This window comes from Plutella xylostella, chromosome 23, assembly GCF_932276165.1.
Source record: "Plutella xylostella chromosome 23, ilPluXylo3.1, whole genome shotgun sequence".
NCBI classification, from domain to species: domain Eukaryota; kingdom Metazoa; phylum Arthropoda; class Insecta; order Lepidoptera; family Plutellidae; genus Plutella; species Plutella xylostella.
The window spans coordinates 10,069,682-10,085,368 of NC_064003.1; the positions used below are offsets into that span (position 1 = coordinate 10,069,682).

General features: G+C 36.2%; 1 protein-coding gene across 1 annotated transcript; it reads left to right on the plus strand.

The window, feature by feature from the left end:
• The first annotated feature begins 576 nt into the window (after positions 1-576).
• LOC105394758 (exostosin-2) lies at positions 577-8,963 on the plus strand. Its single transcript, XM_038113495.2, has 7 exons — positions 577-1,364; positions 1,832-2,588; positions 3,222-3,405; positions 4,405-4,564; positions 6,666-6,786; positions 7,514-7,672; positions 8,139-8,963. Exons 1-7 carry the CDS (start codon positions 835-837, stop codon positions 8,358-8,360), a joined length of 2,133 nt encoding a protein of 710 aa, XP_037969423.2. The 5' UTR covers positions 577-834; the 3' UTR covers positions 8,361-8,963.
• The last annotated feature ends 6,724 nt before the right edge of the window (positions 8,964-15,687 follow it).

Here is a 15,687-nt window from a genome sequence, read left to right on the forward strand (position 1 = left end):
TATAATTTAAGTTGGTGTAATTTCAGTTATTTCACTGAGTAAGTGATCATATGGATATGGCTTTTTTACGGAGTCGCGTCGGGAGGGACGTTTTAAAAATGTTTATTTTTCATAGTTTATATTTCAACTCGATGAATAGGTATCTCTTCGCGTTTTTGAGAGAGAGAGACAAAAACTAGCCTAAAGCACACTATGATTTACCTAAATACGAGTGGTGGTAGCTCAGTCGGGTAAGCGCCAGCTTCTCACGCCAGAGATGAGAGTTCAACTCCCAGTGCTGACATGTACCAATGAGTTCTTTGAATATAAGTTCCTACAATATATAACATCGCTCTTACGGTGAAGGAAAACATCGTGAGGAAACCTGCATATCTAGATTTAGCACCTCTAGATATGTGAACCAACCAACCCGCAGTGGACCAGCGTGGTGGGAAATGGTCCAAGCTTAGGAAGGCAGTTTAGACCTTGAGGATATGCACAAAGGTTTCATTCGAGAGAGCCAGGTGCAGGTATTAACACCCCCACAGAGAATAGAATAGAAAAGAATTTGTTTAAATACTTCTTTACTTTTAAAACCTTTCAGAAAATTTCCATTTGCCAATTTGTCGGGAATTTTTAACATGTCTGATTATTTAAGCATTTTGTTGGTAAAGTAATTTTGTGCAGTTGCAACACCAATTTTTGCTGAAAAAAGTTCGTGATTGACTGTCGCTCGCTTGATACACGGGATTTTATTTTATTCAATTCATTATTTTTGAATGAAATGATGAAATCCTTAGTAATATGTGTACCACACGGGAGCCGGAGCAGCTAATCTAAACTCTCCCTACACAAATGGCTTCAGAGCCGTTAATACCCGGGAAGCACTCGAAATATAAATCGTACAGAAAAATTCTGTATCATAGATTTTTTGTGGGGCTACTTGTGTTTATAATAGTATCGTTGTTGATAAGTGTGTTATTTAATGTGTTCTCCGGGAGTTCTCCGCGTAAGGATTATCATGAGCCTGTGAAATTAAGCATGCATGGTGCTCCAAGGGTTACTTTGAAGAGTGACTCTGTGAAAGCTGCCAGTCGCATCAATGACTGTACATACTGGTACTGTTTCGACGTGTACAGATGTGGGAGACACCACAACAAGCTCAGCATCTACATCTACCCCCTGACGAGATATGTGACTGAAGATGGGACTTCTATATCAAAGTTTTCTAGAGAGTTTTACTTAATTTTAGATGCAATTAGACATAGTAAATATTATACGCCGAATCCTGAAGAGGCGTGCTTGCTAGTACCTAGTATAGACACATTGAATCAAAATTCATTTTCATCAAAACATGTGGCACAGGCTTTACAAAGTTTGCCATAGTAAGTATTATTATGTTTCTTCACATATGCACACCTATTTCAATTACTAAAATAACACAGAAACATTCACAATCACCACTTAAGCAATTCTAGTTTATCAAACAATGCCAGATGACCGAATGGCATAGTGGTTAGTGTCCCTGACTACTAAGCCGATGGTCCAGGGTTCGATTCCTGGCTTGGGGCAGATATTTGTTTAAACACAGATATTTGTTCTCGGGTCTTGGATGTGCCCGTAAAATGGCAATAGGCCCGCCCCCTATTACATTGGGACTAACATAACACTCTGGCGAAAAGTGGGTGCAGCAATGCACCTCTGCCTACCCGCAAGGGAGTACTTTACTTCAAGGCGTGAGTGTGTGTGTGTTGTTTCAAACAATGCCATATTCTGTCCTTTGCATCAAAGTAGGTCAAAGCCCTTTCAATTCTCTTTTATAGATGCTTAATAATTTAAAATCTTTTTTTAGCTGGAATAATGGGGAGAACCACCTCATATTCAACCTATTGCCCGGCTCAGCACCCAACTATAATACAGTTGTGGATCTGAACACTGGGAAGGCCATAGTAGCCGGAGCAGGTTTCGACACATGGACATTCCGATATGGTTTTGACATATCCATGCCCATATACAGCGCAACGGCATCAAAAATCAACAGTACTCAACCAAAACAGAAGAAATATCTCATAGTATCCACACAACTTAATATCCCTTCAGATTACCTTGCCGAATTAAAAGGTATAGCGTCCGCATCAAATGACTTATTACTACTAGAAGAATGTGCAGGGCATGTTGGAGATGCAACAACAAGATGTGAATATGCAACGGGAAAAGTGTTCAGTTACCCTGAAGTGTTAAAAGACGGTGTGTTTTGTGTTGTTGTGCGGAGTGCAAGACTCGTGCAACCAGCCTTGATGGATGTGTTAGCGTCCCAGTGTATCCCCATAGTCATAGCAGACTCTGTAGTCATGCCATTCAGTTCGCATTTAGACTGGCAGAGACTTGCGTTGTTTGTGCCTGAAGAAAACATTAGAAATTTACTTAATATAGTGCATTCAGTGAGCACAGAGAGGAGAACAGAATTGTTCTGGCAGCTCCGATGGGTGTTTGAAAGATATTTTTCCAGTATACAGAAAATTGTGTTGACTGCTTTAGAAATAATTAGTGAAAAAGTGTTCCCGTTGGCTGCTAGAATGTATGAAGACTGGAATTTACCTGAATATTTGGTAAGTTAATTAATAAAATATGCACACATTGGTTCCTAATTAAATTCAGCAGTTAAATATTTAAAATCTATTCAATCAAACAGTGCACTTGAAGCATACTAATTAGGCACCTATTCAAATGTTATACCAAAAAGCTTTGTTACAAAGTTTCACAAGTACCTATGAGTCATAAACTCATACTCATAATGCATAAACATAAAACAAAATTTTAGAGAACTAACCTTGAACTGGTAATTGTTGATTTTACAAAATCAATCACTATGCACTTATGACAATGTATGACTTACATAGAATGCAGATAGTATACTATACCTTGTTTCAGAAAGATATCTGACAGAACCCTCATTAGGTACATTCGATCAGATGTCTTTCCACGTGAAACAAGGTATAGGTATTCATAAAGTCTCTCAAGAGAACGCAAATAGCAGAGTACCAGTACATTGTACCTACATAGCTAGTCCAGTTGATGCGTCAGCGTCACCCAGGGAGTCATTCATGAACCCCTATTAATAACCACCATCATTATCATTGACAACAGCATCTGTTGTACATGTTAATTGCAGCACTGGTATCTTTATGGGTTGCCCTGTTGATGGCCATAACAATAACCAATAACCCTTAATCCCTCACCAGTACGGTCCAGTGAACCCCCTCTTCCTGCCCGTGACGGCGCCCAAGGCCCCGGGCTTCACGGCGGTGATCCTCACTTACGACCGAGTCGAGAGCCTGTTCAAACTCATCACGCAGCTCGTGAAGACTCCCAGCCTGGCCAAGATACTGGTGGTGTGGAATAACCAGAAGAAGTCGCCGCCGCCTTGTGAGTATATTTTTACTTTTTATTAAAGGTACTGTTATAAAGGGTATCCCAGGCTAAAGGTCTTAAGGCTCGAGTCCTCATATAAAAGAAATAAGTCATCATCTAAAAAAAAAGTTGTAAGCCTTTTTTTTTTCTACGAATTTATCTTCTTGTCAGTGACATCGATGTCAGTAACAAAAAGCCGTGAGTATAATGATAAGTGGGGTTTAAAGCGACTGCACTGTCACTGCAAAGATTTTCCGATAATTAACAAAATTATTTGTTACTAATACAGCTATAACAAGCCATGTTTATTGGCTATTAATTTCTTTTTGTATTATTTACGAATCCTTACATTGCTACCTAAACGGCATTCAAGTAGCTTGTCCCATTGCAACTTATAACTATAGGCTTTATACCTTTCTATTAGATAGCAATATTGCTTAAAGTGTCTAGTTCTAATAGGCCTTATAACGTTGAATGCACACAGCATATAAATGTTACTGTGGTTACTGTGAAATGTAACATAAAAACGTTTAATCGTCAGCAAAAACTCCATTAATTGCGATTCTGAGTGACTGATCGCTGCGCCCGCGCACGCATGCGGCGATCGAAAGTAATTCGATAGCAACTGCACATTTCTCCTTTATCATACCAAGGTACTTGATAGATAAATTAAGAGTTTATCGACATGGTTGGTTACATATAGTTGTAGGGCAGGCACCAGGCACCTACCTACCCCTGAGCAAACTTTCCTAAATCCCAATATCCCAAAGGTATAAAGATTTACTACTTATTTATTCTTATAGCGCGTCTCATTATGATGTCGAGAAACATTTACCTTTATTCCTCGTTTATTCTTACAGTTTTGTAGGACTACAAACTACGTAACACTACGAAACCAATGCATTCATTCATACACGTCCATTTTCCCGTTCCCAACTCCAATAGTCGCGCCATCAATTTCCGAAATTCTAAAATCGAACGTGCGTCCAACTATCTTTTTTTCTTTTTTCGCAGCGAGCGAGTGGCCAGTCATCAACAAGCCACTGAAAGTGATTCGGACCAAAGAGAATAAACTGTCGAATCGATTTTTCCCGTACGACGAGATCGAGACCGAGTGCCAGCTGACGATCGACGATGACATCGTTATGTTGACCCCTGATGAGCTGGAGTTTGGGTGAGGAATTTATATTTTTCTTGTTATGTTTAGTTGTATTGAAGCCTCGAAGTGGATCATATAACTATATTTTTCGCCAGATCACACAAAGTTAAGTTTACACATTTATCGTAACATAACATTTATGGTTTGTCAAAGAAATAGCTTACGTTTTTGCTAATATGTTTTGTATGCAGTAAACAGTTCATACTTATATGCAAATGAATTATTATGTAAATATAAATATGTCTGACTCAGCCAGCACAGTAATTTAATCTGCATTGATTTATTGGAATATGAGTTAACGTCTGGCGCTTACATACCAACCGACAGATAACGCAAACAGTTCAAACGAAATGTTATCGGTCAGTCAATCACTGTCTTTCTCTTGTATTCTTGTTTGTCTTTCACAGAAAGGAGTAAAGATAAAATTTAAATTTTGATAGATAGATTATGTATCACGTCTCGAGATATTAGGTATCTCTTGTCATCTATAATTTTTTCAATTCAGAAATCTTACAATTTTAATAATTTATTCAATAAAAAGCTGTATTTATCTTGATGTCCTTATCCAATACAATTCTATTAGAAAAAATAAACTTTGGTCTGCATACCTATGATGATGCATCTTTAAATGGTTTAATACCTAAAATAAATGAATGAAAGCTGGGATAAAAAAAACTTGTAACACTCAGAGATTTTTTATTTTATTTATCATAATAAATCTTAGTTTTCTAATACATTTTACTAGCATATTTTAACCACTAAGGTTAGTATTAATGCTACACAGTCGTTAACAATTAAGAAAAATACACAGAGAGGTTAATGCGTTATAGGTACTAGTACTACTACTACTAGATAATTTAGCATTAAAATTTGTGAATATTTTTTTACCGGTCCCGTAGTTTTGAGTTTATTTTTTACAAAGACACACTTCTGTACAAATTTTGTCCCCCTTTTTATAACATTAGTAGTATGAAGTACGACATATGTTGAGTTATTTGTACGGGTTTTACTGTAGATCTAAACTAATACTTACAATATTTATAATTATGTTAATCAATCACTTAATTAATTAATTACTCCTTAACTATAATATAAAATTAATGTTTGAAGACAAGCGTGCACTGTTAACAATATAAAATATCCGAATAACAAGTGAATAACAACTACAAGAATAAAGTTGCAGGTGCACGCTTGACGTCAAACTACTATATAAAGAGACGTTGAGTTAGAATCGGGCTCAGTCTGTTGAGAGCTCTCGAACTGTACGGATGTTAATAAATTGATTATTTATAAATATAATTATTATTACCAACTCTACATCTATTTATTTTGGTTCCCTCTGATCTCTATTACATATAAGACAGGTCTACGCATATTATAAATCAAGTATCTTCTGAACTGCACACAGCTCAATTGCTAAAGGTCAGAAGTCAATATCAGCGCCTCAATTCAGAGTGCTATTGGTGAATCAATGTTATCAACAAATGAATCATCGGGCCAGGACTATCTTGTTTATCAATGGGAATTCTTGACCTTAATTATTGTATTGTAGCTTAGGCTTGAGTGCATAGAGTGACATACAAGTAGATATAATGTAGTCTCATTATTTGTGCTCTAGCTGTTGCCGTGAGCTTTGCTCAAGGGTTTATCTGTAAAGGAATCCCATATCTTCATTTTGTTTTCGATCTGTATACATTTTTAATAATAACCCCTCACTCACCTCAAGTGTTTTAAACTTAGCCTAAATAGTAATTTTCTTCATACTTGGATAACATTTATTTATACATATGCCCAAAGTTATTAAATCGCCTAAACGTAAATTAAATTGCATAAAATTGCGCTACACTCGCGTAAAGTTGACTATAACTTACCTAAGGCTGTTCTTAACAGCATACGGATTTGATCACGCAAGCAGGATTGCCCCGCAAGCGTTCATACAAGTATTCATTGTAATGCGTGGAATATGCACGCCAGACGTGGGAACATGGCGTGCCATCCCGTGAAATCCGCATGCTGTTAAAAACCTGAAGCCTTTCTTATATTAAGCTACAATCCTTTTTTAATTTCACTCAATTATATATTCATCCATCTACTGACTCGTACAACCTGCCTTCAGTTTCGACGTGTGGCGCGAGTTCCCGTCCCGCATCGTGGGGTTCCCGTCGCGGCTGCACGTGTGGGACGCCGCCGCCGCCGCCTGGCGCTACCACAGCGAGTGGACCAACCAGATCTCCATGGTACGTGGGACGCCCTCCAACTCAGAATTAAGATAAAATAAGCCCCAATGTTAATGGAAAGCATCGCAGGCGGGGACCAATAGAGGGTTTACCATTTAGCTTTCATTTACGGCTATGGAAGGCCTAAAGGTCGCATATTAGCTTGAGTCGCTTAACTACTAGCTACCACAGCGAGTGGACAAACCAGATCTCCATGGTACGTGGGACGCCCTCCGGCCAAACTACTAGTTACTGCTGCCAATGAGACTTATCTGGGGCATGGGTCTGTTTCCAATCAAGGAAGGGTTTTAGGCCTAGTCCACCACGCTGGCCTGGTGCGGGTTGGTGGACCCCAACACAAGCAAGCTTGTGCTGAGAGAGTTGTCGGGTAAGTGGGCAACCCGAGTGTTCGATGTTTTCAAGCCCGAAGGCCTCTGACTAGGCTTAACGACTGCTGCCGAAGCAGCAACCGGGACCCACGGCTTAACGTGGCATCAAATGGCCGACCGTGCCATATGTTGCTTAATCTCAGTGATGAGTTGCGATCACTGAAGCTAGCTCGACTACGGATGCTTCTGACGAAGGAAGGTCTGTAGGTCACCAATAGGTATTTTGGACTGCCGTGCTTATCACCAAGACATATCTTTTACAGGCAACCTTACCTTATCAATTTCAATATTTTTCAAATATATCAATAATCCTTATATCAATAAAATTATATTAATACCATTACAATCTCCCATTTCAGGTGCTAACAGGCGCGGCGTTCCACCACAAGCTGTGGTCGTGGTACTACACGTACAAGATGCCGGCCGAGATCCGAACCTGGGTCGACGACCACTTCAACTGCGAGGACATAGCTATTAACTTCCTAGTCGCTAATGTTACCAGGCAACCGCCTATTAAGGTGAGAATTATACTTCGGTAGATGATAGAAGGATAATTAAAGTTCATGTTTCCTTTACAGACAAATGATCATTTTTAAGCAGACAAAAAACTGTGAATAGCCTCTTAAAAGTGGCTTCGGAGTCTGAAATAATCTAAAATAGAATCCAATAAAATATCACGTCTAAAGAGTGTTCAAATATAACACCGTACCTATATCGCACGCGTCCAGGGCGTCCACTCTAATATTACTCCCGTAAATAAAGAAACAATATGAAAATGGCTGCTGTTACATCCACTTTTATGTAATATACATTCATCAATCAGGAAAAAGTATTGACACTCCTATGATTATAACGAAATAGACCGAAATAGCATGGGTTAGCCGCCATTTTCATATTTTTTCTTTAATCACTCACGTTTCACATAGCAATATTCTCGAATATTTGAATTCTCCTTAACAAAACATTTTCCTTCATTTTCCCCAGGTGGCGCCACGTAAGAAGTTCAAGTGTCCCGAATGCACGAACACCGAGATGCTGTCAGCCGACGCGCGCCATATGACTTTACGATCAGCCTGTATAAACTACTTCACTAAGGTCTACGGCCATCTACCACTGAAGACTGTTGAATTCAGAGCAGACCCCCTGCAGTATAAGGAGACTGGAACCGGAGTACCCCACATGTATCCGGATATCGGCGCTTTGTAGAAGGTATTTCGAAATTGGAATTTCAAATTCTTTTGTCGAAAAAACAAAACATAAGAGCGTAATAAATAAAGGTTGGATTTGATGTTTGTCTATGGTCGCGAGTTTTGTCTGTGGTCACGTTTGACACAGAGTAAAGAGTTTAGGATGCGTTCGTAACTTTTACGAAATATGTTTTGCGAATTTGATTTTATATGATAACTTAATTGTTTTATAGGGACGTGATGAAACGTCTGTAAAATACTCGATGGGATGGCTATAATTATTGATGAAATTATGTAATATCTTTAATAATTGTGAAAAATGCACCGCTCACACATCATAAGCACATTGGTGTTTTAAATTTAAGGATGGTCAATTTTGAATGTGGGTTTTTAAATGTTCGTATAGGCATGATTTTGCTTGCAAATTATTAAGCGTTGAAAGGAAATATCTGGGAATAGTATTGTTAAGGAATATCTGTATTTAGCTAGACGAAGTAGATGTGACGTATGGAACGTAGATATGTATTTAAATAAGCTTTGGAGGCAAATATATAAACGGTTTTAGGCCAAAAAATCTGTTATGAAATCAATTTAACACAATAATACATAATCTGACACAAAGTAACTAACAAAACAACAAATGAAATTTCGATATTTGATCAAGATAACTAAGCAATTTTAAGGCAATTCTTTTGGTATAATAATGCTTGCTAATGAATGAAACAGAATATGCATCGAATGATATAATTATGTGGCCTAGTTAATTTTGTACGGTGTTGTTTAAATAATTGGTTAACAAGTGATTTCTCTTAAAAAATTGTTTAATCTACTTTTTAGGTTTTCACTTTATACATCTTACTTTTGTAATAAGTATCTCTATTGATCACTTATTTCCATCTTTTTATAATTTAATTGCAGGATGCAAAAAATACAAGACAAGTTTTTTTTTGCTTTTTTTAAATTTAAATATATTAATGTTTTTAAACAACACCGTACAAAATAAGGATAAGTTAGTTGTACGGACAATAACTACATGAAGAAGGCTGTAATGTAATTGAATTTTGGGATTTCGTCCCTCAAGCAGGGTATGTAGCGTTTAACTGCCGACCTCAGAGAGAACTCTCTGTCCCTTTTACTCGCTTACCTTCTCTCGCTCTCGCTCTACTCTTGAAAGGCAATATTGCGTGTGTCTCGCGTTCCCAAAATTATAAACACTGTTTAACTAATGTTTAAAACGAAATTTGACAGTTTTGTAGGCGTTTGATAAATACTGTATCTGTTAAATACTGCCTAAGTTTTTGTGGAAAGGCCCTTAACTTTTAAATACCTAGAAACCAGAACATAATTATTTTAAATACCTCGAAACAAGAAGTTATTTTGCTGATTCTGCCGGTAGTTGGGTCGAAAATAGGCATTAGCTTTATGAACATTTTCATCTTTTTACTTTTTAGAAAAATGCTTTTGAAGAGAAGTTATGATTGTTTTAATTTTGGGATTTGGAAAAATGGTGTGAAGAGAAGTTATGATTGTTTTAATTTTGGGATTTGGAAAAATGGTGTGAAGAGAAGTTATGATTGTTTTAATTTTTGGAACGCAAAGATAGACGTAATACATTGCTTTCCTAGAGTAGTGGGGCTGTCTCGCTCTAACTATCGCGAAAAATAAGATTTGGCGTGATATGTTCGTCTCTTTCTCACGTATGTATTTATCTCTTTCACACCTTAAACTTAATTGGTAAATGTTAGAAGTAGATTACCGGGCCGTTTTATGGATTTAAATTGAAGTAATTTTAGAATCAAGTCAATTATTTCACGGACTAAATTTTTGACTTTTATGAGTGATTTAGTAGTTTACAGCATGATATTTTTTCGGTTCTTTTACTTTTGAATCCCGTGAAAAAATAGAGTAATTTTGTTCTATGTTTAAATTGACATGGAAGATGCGAAATATAAAATAAAACTAATTATGTCATTATATCTCCCATTCTCCCCAATTTTCTACCGTTAATATTTTAACGAAGCATTTAGTTTAGTTTTAATCTTAAGTAACTTTAAGTACAGTCAAGAACATATTAGCATTTTTTTATATAAAAATATGAACAACTATGTTGTGAAAAATATATAACCAATTATTTTAATTCTTGTGCCATTATATTTTATTTCTTTACGTGTGGTGGTGTTTTATCAGTGACGGTAAATTATACATATTCCCATAAACTTTACAAATATTTCAGAGATGGCCCTTTAATAAAAGTAAGTCATATAACCTTACCACGGGAACGACACTAATAACATTTCCCATTTATAATCTTTACTATAGTGCGCGCGGAACTAGCTGGCCGCGCCTAAGGTATGTGAGCGGGGGGACGGGGAGGCGGGGGCGCTTGTTGTCAATGTCAGTTACTACTAAGTCCAAGCGCCCCCGCCTCCCCGTCCCACCGCTCACATACCTTAGGCGCGGCCAGCTAGTTCCGCGCGCACTATAGTTTTTAACATGATGTGGAACATTCGAGTTTTTTTAATCTCACATTGAATGGGAATAATAAATCTCGCATTAAAATTTCCCTATAGCTTTGCCATATCAAACCTACGGGTTACTAAGATTATATTGACAATAATTCTTCAATTTATTTATATTTGTGTCAATACTTTAACTTTTATTGAGTTTTTGACATAATTATATAAAGTATATGGTTTGTTCACATCAGATAAGAAACTTAAAAAAATCAAAAATATTAAGATTTAACTAAAAAATATAAAACTATTACTTACATAACACTCTGGCGAAAAGTGGGTGCAGCAATGCACCTCTGCCTACCCCGCAAGGGAGTACATTAGTACAAGGCGTGAGTGCGTGTTTTTTTTTTTTTTTTGTTTTTATTACTTACATGTATGTCTGTCCGTAGCAAATGTTAAACGGAAAGTATAATATTCTAAAAGTGTAGAAGGTTTAGGGAAATAGAAAAACTTAGTCCATTTTGACATATCGGTGCTTGGATGAAGGCGATTTATTTGTAATATTTTTATACAGGAATCGTGAGGTATTTGCTGCTAAGTGTTGCTATAAAACGTAACAAGTGGTAAAAAATACGATAAATCATATCGATTGTTTCTGGATATGTTTTTTATAAGTAGGTACATAGTATGTATGTAACTACAATGGAAGTAAGCCAATTATGGCGAGGAAAAATAACCTACCTGTATTGTTTTTAGAATAAATTTATTAAGCAGGTTTAAATTGCAAGTAAAAACTAAGCGGCAGAATTATTTAATTTTTATTTTATAAAAAAGCAATATTATCTATCAACTTTCTACATAAACAAAAACGGAAAAAGTTTTTTACAACATTTGCAAGATTTTTACGTATTTTTTACGCACAATTCGTACATACCTTACTGAAAGCTTTTAACAAGAAATGATAAAATGAAACGAATCATTTTCATAAAAAAAGTGTTTGTTAAATATATATTAAGGACTCATTTCACCATTACAGAATATGTCGTCTATTTAACTCGAGAATAAGTAACGTCATGCATCAGCATCATGCAATAGCCTCATTCTTCAATGGTGACATCGTCCTAAGTAGGTAGTATCAATTTGGTACTAAGTGCATCATCGTTTACCGTACTTTATCACAATAATTTATTGTTTTATAATTCTATATTTAATTTAGTCATAATCATTAAAAAGTACAAATTGGATATTCCAAATTTGTATTTTTTTGCGTTGTACTTCCGTTCATATTTTATGCAGATTATATTTTGTATTCCATTTTGTTATTTTTTTATTAAATGCATAATGTATTTGTTTTACATAAGGAACACCTTAGCCAAAGACATTATCGACTAGTCTATACTATACGTTTATAATGTAAATCATTTATAAATATTTTAATTGGTCTAATAAATATTTGCTGTAAAAAGTTACCAAGAAAATATCAATTGGGCAGACTGAGGTTTTGTTTCAGTAGGAACTTGCTAGATTGTAGAATTCAAGTTAGGAAGTGGTTTAAAAAGTTTTACCGAAATGGGTTTTGCACATAATCATACCAAGTAGGGGTGGTGACGACATGAAGTATACCAGGGGATAAAATAAAGGAGGTATCTCTACAGGGTGTTGCAAAAAGGGTATATTAAGCCGAAAGCTACATGTGCAGCATGGTATATCTAAGCCCGAAACTGAAATCAAAATTTCAAAATTCGCGACTTTTTAAAAATAATTTTCCATAGAAACTGGTCACGTGACTTTTTACTACGGAGAATGAATCTTTTTTTTCGCGAGTTTTGAAATCCTGATTTCATTTTCGGGCTTAGATATACCATGCTGCACATGTAGCTTTCGGCTTAGTATACCCTTTTTGCAACACCCTGTAGATGAAATAGCAATACATATTACTTACCCCAAGTAATTTTAAAGCTGCGAGATGCAAGATAAATTGTTGAAACACAAGCCATTTTGATAAATCTTGTTTACATCGGTTTGTAATTGATTTAATTAATGTGAATAGTTTCGGTTTTCAATTTCAATGTGTTTGGTTATAAATATAGAAACTGTAGCAGACTCTAGCAATAATGTTAATTATAATTTTAAATCATTTTATAAATATTATTTTTAGATTTTTAGAACACAGAGTAATAGATAAATATGTAATAATTAAAGTAAAAAGTGCAGCTATAACATCGTAAATGTTATATTAGATATAAGCAATAAAAAGTATCTGAATGTATTTTTATTTAAATATTATTAAGTATACACTCTTTAGTTTCGGGTACATGCAGCAAAAGTGTCTTGAAAGAATCCATTTTCATTGAAAAACATACCTACAAATAAATGACCTACCGTCCAACCTATTTCTAGGTTACATAAAAATAAAAAGTACGTACTGATTAGTATGACTGACATTTAAAATAAGCAATTAATATCTTGATTCACTTTTGTTGTCGTCTGTACTTTCTGAAACAAAACAATAACAATCGAATTATCTAAAGTCAGTGAGCCAATAGGAAGGCAATATTCTTAGCTGTCTAATTTCCTGTTAGCCTATTGGCTGATGGATATTCCCCGTTTCCGGGTTTTCCGGATACAGTATAGCAAGTGAATTGACTAGAAAATAATTAAAAACTCTTCATAATTTTAATTAAATGTTGCGTGTTATTGTATCAAACTGTTATTTTTCTAGAGCAAATGGTAGATGACATAGGGACAGATTCGGTGACTTGATGCATCAAATAGTGTAATTGTAACTATGATTATGTTTAATATTATTTTTTTACATAGACATGTAGTTTTTTCCTGTATAGAGGTGAGTGACTTAAATGTTATTAATCAATTATGTGGAGATTTTGTTGTATTGTGTACAGGTTGTAAATAGTACAGTATATTGTAAATAAAGAAGACATATCAATTTGTATTAAAGCCTTGTTATTTTTACTTCACCACTAAACAGTACCTAACATTTGATTTTTAAAAGTAAGTACCTACTTGCTTAGTTTAACCGGTGGAACCCGTGAAATCAGACACAATAAAAATCTATAGTTTTTCGATGACTGTGGTTTCATGGTGGAAGAACCTTTGTTTTTAGAAGCTAAGGAATGGCCGATCATCTTCGAATCCTGTCTTTACCATTCGACTAGTGGTGAGTAAACGCGAATTTGTATGGCCTGGGAGAGTTGCCACCTAGCGGTATCAGCTAGTTCCGCGCCGAATAAATTGCGTCGATTTTCACTGCGCGATTGGTTAAGAAAAACCTTTAATAGGTAGGTACATTAGGTACTAACTCCACTGGTCTAGCGGTAGTCAAAGATTGGTCAGTCTGATAAGGGTCAGTCGCTGACTGTCCAGGCCAGGGTCACTGGACGAATAACGAATTTCAAAAACAGAAAATTATGGAGGCTTCTTTCGTGGCCATTAAAATAAGTACGTGACGAACTTTTCTAACAAAGCCAAACCCAACCTAAAGTCTTTCATCAGCTGGATCGACTAAGCCGAAGGGCGACCCAACAGCTACCAAAACGCAACACCCACCTACCTAATTGACAGAAAGCTTCCCCAATATCTTGTTAATTTCAAATACCTTCGATTGCCAGTGGAAGAGGCAAGGATTCCGGGCGGAGGCCCATTGTATCGTGGGGCATTCCACGCAAGCTTCGAATGTGCGAAATTTTAACAAGGAGCCTTGAAGCGCAGGATATTTAAATTGTTAATGTTGGATTGTATTAGCAGGATGGATGTGCCGTGTTGCTATGCGTTCGCCGTTTCTTACTGAGTGCCTTGGCTAGGGACATTTTCCTTATATCCTCATATAAATGTTAGTATGTAAATACCTATACACCTGTGTACTTTTGTAGGTATAGTTTGGTTTTCATACCATCCATCGCTACCTGTCAAAAGGCCATCTTGTATAGAGGGGGTTGTCTCCAATCACCATCGATGTTTTTGGTCTCCACACGAGAACTCGTCTTCCCCAACTGTGATCGGTTATTTGGCAGATATGACCGACCTATCTACCTACCTAGCTTTCCAAATTTAACAGCTGTGTCAGTAGATAGGTGCTGTGCCATTTTAAAACACAGTAACTAAGAGCCATGAGATAAAATGTTCAGGAGAGCCAAAAAACGTTTTTGTCCCTTCATTTCAATGCCCTGGTAAAACTATGATACATATCTGAACGAATGTAAGCTTAAAAGAAGCGGCAGAACCTAGGCTTTACGTACCTACAATACTATTTCATTTAAATATGAGTAATATTGTTGCTGTTATGCACAAAAGAAAACACTAACTAGGTTTTAAATGGTTTTCAAAATAGGGCTAGTAGAAAGGTTCTGACGAGAAAGGTCTCTATGGCTTTTATAAAGAACACAAAATTTCCTAATGTTCTACTTTTAATTCAACTCTCTAGGTCAACTCTCATTGGTTCAAAGATACAGGTTCTGAAATATCTGATATTTTGTTCTAAAAAAGTGTTACTAATAATGTATGCCATTTGTGTTCCTTCGCTGACCATTTCAAAACCTAGTATGAGCCATTGACCATTTTAAAACATAGTAGGTACTTAAGTCATTTTCACTTGCTATGTTTTAAAATGGTTGGTGGCTCTTACTAGGTTTTTCATGGTATTTTATGATTTCTAGGGTGGAGTTACTAGGTTTTTAAAAATTTTGATATTCTGACAATGAAGTTTTGTGCGCAATCGCCAAAAATAATGTAGGTATAAATCAAAGACCCGTTTTTTCAAACTTGGCGCTAACTGGTAACACGCCGACTGGTAGGTGTGTTACTAGTTAGGTACCTAAACGTTAGCTTCTTGGAGTGGAAACCAAAACTAGGACTGCATTAGTGTTTGTCACT